The sequence below is a fragment of the Solanum lycopersicum genome, chromosome 6 (genome assembly GCF_036512215.1).
Source record: "Solanum lycopersicum chromosome 6, SLM_r2.1".
Taxonomy (NCBI): Eukaryota; Viridiplantae; Streptophyta; class Magnoliopsida; order Solanales; family Solanaceae; genus Solanum; species Solanum lycopersicum.
The window spans coordinates 37491574-37500603 of NC_090805.1; the positions used below are offsets into that span (position 1 = coordinate 37491574).

At 34.0% G+C, this 9030-nt stretch overlaps 1 protein-coding gene across 1 annotated transcript; it reads right to left on the reverse strand.

Annotated features, from left to right (window-relative positions):
* Positions 1-3077: 3077 nt before the first annotated feature.
* Positions 3078-4021, reverse strand: LOC104647991 (uncharacterized). The gene is made up of 2 exons (XM_010323989.1): positions 3517-4021; positions 3078-3415 (listed from the first exon to the last, which is right to left on the reverse strand). The coding sequence occupies exons 1-2, from the start codon at positions 4019-4021 to the stop codon at positions 3078-3080; spliced, it is 843 nt and encodes a 280-aa protein (XP_010322291.1).
* Between the last annotated feature and the right edge of the window lie 5009 nt (positions 4022-9030).

The window sequence follows — 9030 nt, forward strand, 5'->3', positions numbered from 1 at the left end:
AATTAAGTTTACCTACTAATTTTCTGTAGTGAGTAGGATCTGGTACTAGTTTGCCTTCTTTAAGCCTTAGTTTCTCAGTGGGATCCAATGGTGAAATGGTAGACTTGTAGTTCATAAAATCAAATTCCTTCAAGAGATCAAGAGTAAACTTTCTCTGTGAAATAAGGACACCATCCTGCCTGTACAATATCTCTAACCCAAGAAAGTAATGCAATCTTCCTAAATCTTTTATTCTGAATTTCTCATGCAAGAAGAACTTCAAATATTCAATCTCCTTCATATCAGTACCAGTTAAGACAATGTCATCAACATATACAGCCACAAACACTAAAGAGTTACCATTTTTCTTGTAAAACAGTGAGTAATAACTGTCTGAATGAACATAACCCTTTGAGCAAAGACTATTAGCAAGTTTCTCATACCACTGTCTACTGGCTTGTTTCAGACCATATAAGGACTTCTTCAATTTGCAGACCATATCACTACTGTCCACTACCAGCCCTGGAGGTAATGACATATACACCTCTTCATTCAAATCACCATGTAGGAAGGCATTATTTACATCCAATTGATACAATTTCCAGCCCTTCTTTACTGCCAATGAAATTAGTGTTCTGACTGTAGTCATTTTTACCACAGGTCAGAAGGTTTCATTATAGTCTATCCCAGCTTGTTGAGTGTATCCTTTTACCACCAGTCTAGCTTTGAACCTTTCTATGCTCCCATCTGCCTTATGTTTAATCTTATACACCCATTTACATCCAATAACATTCTTTTCTTTTGGCATCTTAACCAGCTCCCAAGTATTATTAGTATGCAATGCATCAAATTCTTGTTTCATTGCTGCTTGCCAGGCTAGATTCAAGCTTGCCTCTTCATAAGATGTGGGTTCAATATCATGTGAAACATTATGAATCAACTGCTGACTCTCAGAACATAATGCAGAGAAGCATACATGATCAGGATGATTTGTGAAAGATGTGAGTGAATGTTGAGAATCAGCAACATTATTTATAGGTAAAGAAGAATGTAGCTTAGGTAATGAATAGTTGTAGTCTTTTAAGTAGCTTGGAGGATGACAGGATCTAGTTGTCCTTCTAGGTGTAAGAACAGATACATTTGGTCCAGTAGGTGTTGTGACAGGTATATTTAGTCCAGTGGGAGGTGTTGTGGATTCAGTTATAGGTGTATTTTCAAGTATGGGAACTTGATCACAGGTGACTTCATCCAGTGTGTGATGATTCAACATTTCATCATCAATAAAAGTATTTGTTTTACTAGACATGCAAGGCAACTTATCAGAGTAATGAACAAGACATTGCAGTATAGAATCAAAACTGGAACCAGCAGGAGTAATGACAAAAGGAAGAACAGTTTCATAGAAAAAAACATCTCTAGACACATGAATTCTCTTGGTAGCCAAATTTAAGACCTTGTACCCTTTTGTATTAAAAGGATATCCAATGAAAATGTGAGGTACAGTTCTTGGTTCAAATTTGTCTTTATGAGTTTTTAAAGTAGTTGGAAAACAAAGGCATCCAAAATTTTAAGATGAGAGTAAAAAGGTTTCTTCTGATATAACAACTCATATGGAGATTTCCCTTGAAGTAGTTTAGTAGGTAATCTATTAATCAAATAAGTGGCAGTTAGCACACACTCTCCCAATACCTCATAGGTATTTTTTATTAAAATAACAGTGCCCTTGCTGTCTCAAGAAGGTACTTGTGTTTCCTTTCTACTACCCCATTTTGTTGTGGTGTGTAAGGACAAGATTTCTGGTGTATTATGCCTTTTTCTTGAAAGAAACATGTTGCTTCAGTACTATAGAATTCTAAGCCATTATCAGACATGATAGTTTTCAATCTGGTGTAAAATTGATTTTCTATTAAGGATATGGAGGCTTTTATAGTATGAAGAGCATTACTTTTACACCTAATAAGTTGTGTCCAAGTAGCTCTACTGTAATCATCTACCATAGTCAAGAAGTAGTGATATCCATCATGTGTTGGTACATTAAAAGGTCCCCATTAATCAACATTCAACAACTCAAATATTGAACTAGTTGTAGTAACACTTTCTGGAAATGGCATTCTAGTTTGTCTAGCCATTGGACAAATTGTGCAAGTGAAAGGTTGTTTGTTAGAAAACTTTAAAGGAATGGTAGATATGTTTTTCATTTTCACAAAAGGTACATGTCCTAATCTAGCATGCAATAAGAATTCATTGTCTTGACTGAAGGAAAAATGAGCAGCTGAATTAGAAACCTGATCAGTGGAACAGGCTTTTTTATTGATTATATGAGAGTGTATTGTACTAGGTGGTGATGGTGTTTTACAGTAGCTAAGAAGAGAAACAGATTGACAGTTCTGATGAGAAACAGTATCATCATTTACAGATGGAATGTGACACTTTGAACAAAAGAGATACAAACCATTCCTTGCCTTACCAAGTGCCAGAGGGCTCTTCGGAGAAGGGCCCTGCAGTAAACAAGAATTACTGTTAAAACTAACCATCCCTCTAAGTTGATTAGCTAAACAATAAACTGATATTAAGTTGAACTTGAAGCTAGGTATGTACAATACTTTATACAGAATTAATGTTGACTTCAAACACACATCACCAATTTCAGTCACTTTAACCTTGTATCCATTTGGTATGGTGATTAAGAAGGGATAAGGTAGAGGCTTAAGGTTTGTGAGATTGTGTTTTGTGTAGGTCATACGGTGAGATGCCCCTGAATCAATGATCCAAGAGCCAGCAATCAATTTCTCACATTTACATGACATATCACCTATCTTACTGATAGAATAATGGCAAGAAAGTATACATGTTAGGCTTGCAGCTCCACTTGACACATTGTTTGAATATTCAGATTCATTTCCAACATGCAGATTTCCAAGTAAATTGAGTAATTGTTCATATTGACTCTTTGACAGATTCACTGGCATTTGTTTTCCCTGTTCAAAATTTTCTTCACACTTGTTCCCATCACCTTCAGAGGTATGTACATTTGCTGCAGATCCTTTGCCTCTTCCTCTTGGATTTCTTGTGTTGGTTGGATAACCATGAAGTTTGTATCACCCATCTTTGACATGTCCAGTTCGTTTGCAATATTCACAAAACATATTTGATCTATTACCAGCATTAGAGTTTCCCTTATAGGTATTAGTGTTGTTGAAATTGCCAGTATTGTTATTGGTGAAGTTGCCAGTGTTGTTGTAGCTTCCATTTCCCCTACTTGTGCTTCCTCTACTAGAGTTTGTTGCATTATTTTGAGATAACATAGAAGCATTAAGTGAAGTGGACTCCAAGGCCATATGATTTAGAGGCTTCATTTCTCTCTGCCTCTTTTCTTGTGACAGTATAGCAAATTCATGTGCCATTGTAGGCAAAGTAGACATAATGAGGATGTTCCCTCGCACAGCAGTATACATCTCATTAAGAAGTGTATAAGTCTTCTATCCTGCTCATCCTTATACAATTTTACATTTCCTCCACAATTACACACACAACTACACTGTGAATTGACATCAATTGCACTCATTTCCTCCCATAATTTCTTCATTTTAGTATAGTAACCAGTAATATCTAAAGTACCTTGCAACAAGTCATTTATTTCCTTCCGCAATTGATATAGTTTGCATTCATTAGTCTGATCATATCTATGTTCCAATTCCTCCCATAATTCCTTAGCATTGTTAACATATTGTAGGCTATCTCGCAGCTCTGGGGAGAGGGAATTTAGGATCCAAGATGTCACCATATCATCACATCTCTCCCACTGCATGAATGCTGGATCTATAAAGCTTGGTTTGACAATCTTGCCATTGATGAATCCAGTTTTATTCTTAACATATGCTCTAAGAACTGCTCGTCTCCATGATCTGTAACTAGTTCCATCAAACACTACAGGAAGCAAGGTAGAAGCAGCATTTTCAGATGGATGTAGGTAGAAAGGGCTATTGAAGTCTGGTCGTTTTAAGGAGTTACTAGCATTCACGTTAGTTGAAATATCACCCATGGATAATGGATTGATATCAGCAAATGGAGAGTTTATGAATCAGCAACAAGTAACCAACCAAACAAAAAAAAACAAAGAAGAGAAGAGAAGAGAAGAGAAAATAGATCAAAGGATCAACTTGAATAAAGAAGATCAATGAATCGATCAACAATTAGATCAGGAGATCTAGTGTGAGAAACCTTGCTCTGATACCATGATGAAACCAGCAATGTAAGCTGGAAAGTATCTCATTCCTCCATTAATGGAGGTTGAGTTCCTGGTAGTAGGACGAAAGGAAGAAGAAGAAGGTGCCTTTTAGTTTGGAATCGTCTGATCTTAATCAGTGTATTGGATGTGTATATATACACATCAATGAGAACTTAACAGATTAACAAATCAACAAAAAATGCAAAACATGTAAATACTAACTAACTGTAACCAACTATAACTAACTACTTGAAAGATGAATAGTACTAACTAACTAACTAACTAATTGATAACTAACTCATACTAATTAAGCTAGTTTTATCAGCCTGAGAAGGAGGCTGTAGGAGAAAGTCTAGTATAACAGAAATCATCTAAGCTGACAAGGACCCAGAAAAGGAGGATGCTGAGGCTCAAAACAGATGGATATACCATATGTATACACTGATATACAGTCTTAATATACGACATACATGTTCAAGAAATGTAAAAACGCTGGAATTAAATAAAGGATATAATTTTCAACGAAAATGCAGGCGTAGAAGGTCCAAAGAGGGGTCGTGTACGGCCTATATACCAGAGTATACATAAAGTATATACACAGAATATTTTTGAAGGAAAATAGGCCTAAAGGCCCAAAAATTACAGCAGCAAAAAATGGGCTAAAAGGCCCAAAATTGATGCTTCTATCCCTGCTCCTTATTCATTAATAATTATTATAGCCACTAACATATTATTTGATTTTTTATTCTAATTTAGTTAATCCCGAAAGATAGCCATTTTTTAGATACTAAATATATATATCTGTGTGTGTGTTTATAACCTTGTCATTACTTTAACTTATTTCTCTTTAATAATTTCTCCCTTTAGTTCATTTCCATTTTAAATAACTAAGTAAAAATGAAGTAGTAGTAAAAAATAGTAAAAGAATTAAATTTGTTTTGTTTAGATAAATATTTGAAAATTATTCTAGAAAGGTCATTTAGTCAAATCGCCGATCAACCGCGAGTTAGCAGGCATTGCGAGGGCCAAACACCTTCTCGAAATTTACATTTGAACTTTGAACCCTTTTCAATTGATCTTTATCTGTTTTAAAATCTTTTGAAAAATATTTTTAAGTTTTTCTTGATTTTACTAAAAGTGGTGACTCTGTCAATTTGGAAGGTCGATTTTTCTTAAATCATAAGATTAATTGATTTTTCGAAACTTAATCATTTTTACTTTACTTATACCACATATATTTTTAAGTAAATCAATGATAATTATTGTTTGAACTAAACCTCGCGCTATCCTACTCTTCCCAATTTTACATTATTATATTGACAACATCTTCCTACTTAATCTTGAGTTGACGATTGAATAAAGTCTAATCATTACTATAAATGAATGTCAGCGAAAGCTTTTCTATTTCAATTGTTTTGACAAATACGAAAATTAAAATTTAAAAACTTCGAAGAATAGCCAGCAAAAGCTTCTCTATTTATATTTAATCGATAAAATAAAACAAGACATTATAAGTTCAAATTTACTTTTGTTAAGGTAGAAATCTCTAATTATGATGATCATTAATTTTGAAAAGGGCAATAACTTTAAAATATTGTTTATATTTTGTATGTGTCCACACGCGCAATGCGTGTGCTACAAAATAGATGACATACACGTTTGTTACGTATAATATTTTCTTGTTATTCATTTTCTTAATATTATCCTTGTATCGTGCAAATACATGTCCTAATATGTTATTAATAATAAACTTAGATTAGATGAGATATTTGAGGGATATAGCATCTAATGATGAAATAGAGAGGGAAAAAGAAAGAGCGCCAAACAAGAGAACAAAATCAATGATTTTGAAGTGGGTCGTTCAAATCATTCATCCACCCGTGGAAAATTGGTTGTACCTAAAATTATATGATACGGATAAAATTTCAAAATTAAATTAAATTTAACATAATTTTTAGATATTTTAAATTATTAATTATTGTGGTTTATAGTATTTTGTACAGTTGTACGTAATTATTAAATAATATATGTTGCCTACTTTGTCCCAATACATGTAGCATTGATAGAATTTTGAGAGTCCAACCGAACTTTTCAGATATTTTTAAAAAATTTAAATTGTTAATCATTGTAATTTATATTATTTTTCACGTCATTATTAAACAAAACATATTACTTTCTCTATCTCAATTTATGTGACATTCATGAAATTTTGAAAGTCAACTGAACGTTTACAGGTCTTTTGAATATTTTAAGTTAGTAATTACTATGATTTTACAATAAGTATTTTTCATGAACTTTTCAAACAATATATGTTACTTCTTCTTTCACAATTTGTGTAGCACTGATAAAATTTCGAGAATTGGTCAAATTTTTGTCTTTTAAATTTAAGTTACAAATTACTGTGATTGATAATACTTTTTACATAATTTTTAAATAAGATATATTACTCTCTTTGTCCCAATTTATGTGGCACTAATACAATTTCAAGAGTCAACCATTTTTTATATGTTTTTAAATATTTCAAGTTACTAATTATTGGAATTTACGGTACCTTTTATTTCGACTTCAACTTATACATGTTAATTTCTCTATCTTATTTTATGTGGCATCGATAAAATTTTAACAGTTAGATCGAAATTTGTATGTTTTTAAAATATCATAAATTATTAGTTATATATCCTAATTTATAATACTTTTTACTATATTCTTCGCTTGGTGATTGGTTCCCCAAATGGCCAATATCAAATTCCAAGCATATAATAACTTGTTTAGATGCTTGAAAACATTTAACTATGAATCAAAGAGGTTCAAATCGTTGTATGGAAAGATGAGAAACCACTTGTTATCTATTTTCTATGTTCTAAGAAACTTTGAAATTTTAATTCTACTTCTTTCTTTTTTTCATAACTATCTTAGAATCAATTTAGGATTATTACAAATAGGGGACAAATATTCTTAATCAGTTAGCAGCCATTTTATTGTGTTTCTTCATAAAGTTGCGACTATGCGTTATTTGTCTTCTCCAAATTTCTGTTACTTCTAAGAATTATATTATCAAGATCTAAACGTTTGGCCAAATTGGATAGTTATGGGGAGTAAAAATTTTATTGTATTTATAACATATGTTTTATCTTTTACTTACTAACAACATATTCTTATCCGCGAGGTTGTGAATCTGAAGCGTGAGGGTAGTATACTCCTTCACTTATGCGCGTATGTTGCCCGTCTACTTCAGCTCCCTAAACTTGTGGTTCGACTCGTAGATGACGTTGTTAGAGAAAAATGTCTTCTTGAACTCCACATAGAACTGCTCCTAAGTGTTGATGGTGCAAAGTCCCTTCCCTATTTTTGACTATTTACGCTTCCATTACATCATGGCCATATCTGAGAGGTACAACACCGCAGTGTTGATCTTACTCTCATCACTCTTCACTTTATTTGACTTGAATTAATTCTTAAAATGCCACAGAAAATTCTCCATCTCTATGTATGACGGACGCCTATGAATATAGGTGGTTTTGGAACCTCGACCTTGGCCTCTCTATCTCGGTCAAGCGAAATGATCCTCCAACTTCCACGCCCTCCTTGAGTGCTTTCATCTCGGCCTTTATGATCTCAATCGTGCTCAACACCTACATGAGCCTACACTCAAAGGAAGTGATGGACTCTTTTATATTGTACTCAGCCTGCTGGCGCTCCTCCAACTCCTTGCAAATGTATTCGGTCTCCTCAATAGTGAAGTCTTCAACAGTCTTGAACTTATCGTCATCCACATTCATGTGCCGACCTAATATCTCCACGACGTACCTCGTGACTTCAACCCTTGCGACCCATTCCTTTTCGCCAGTGACACCAATGGCCTCCTCACCAAGTTCATTGTAACTTGCTTTGGTGGTCAAAAGGTGGATGAGATGTTAGTGCCTCAATTGGTGTGGGGTCGAGCAGTACTTAATTATTACCCTTTTGGTGACTCCTTCCCTTGTGATTCTTCTTTCCACCATCCAGCCTGACGTTGATAGGGCTAGCGGCATTTACTGCTCCTTCGTTAGCCATTCTCTTAGTAAAAACTTCGTTCTGATACCACGTTTTCACCGACTTAAAGTTTTTGCTAATGCTTTGTGCTGTGCTTGACAACTTACTAACTACTCTTGCAAGATCTTATAAGCTCAAGCAAGCCTTTAAGATTACTAAGATAATGCATAGAAAGACTTAGAGAGATTTAGAAGAATTTGGAAGAAGGCTTGGTTTTACTTGGAGAATATTTTACAACTTGTTTGATTGCTTTCTTAAAGCTTAGATCCCTTATAAATGAGAGGAACTTCTATTTATACTACTTCCTAAAGGCCTAAGTGTAGATATTATTTAATTTACAAGTTCCTACTTATTAACACTATACTCCATGTTCTAGAGTTATCTACAAGTTCTAGGTAATTCTAAATCTTTCTTAGAAAATATCTATTACTCCTTTTAGAACTCTCTTCTAGTATAGAGAATTCCAAGGCATTCTAGAGGATTCTGGAGGAACATTTAGGGAATTCTAGAGTTTTACACTAACCTCCACACAAATCTAGATTCTTCCCCTTATTACAGTGCTAAATTTGAATTGTGAAGTGGTGGGACATGACATTACGGATCTACCAAAAGGGCAAAGGACTATTGGAGTTAAATGGGTTTATAAGACTAAACTCAATGAGAATGGTGAAGTTGCGCACTTAGTGGCCAAGGGATATAACCAAGAGTATGGTGTGGATTACAGTGAAGTCTTTGATCCAATAGTTAGACTTGATACCATAAGGTTGATGGTGGCATTGGAAGCCCGAAAC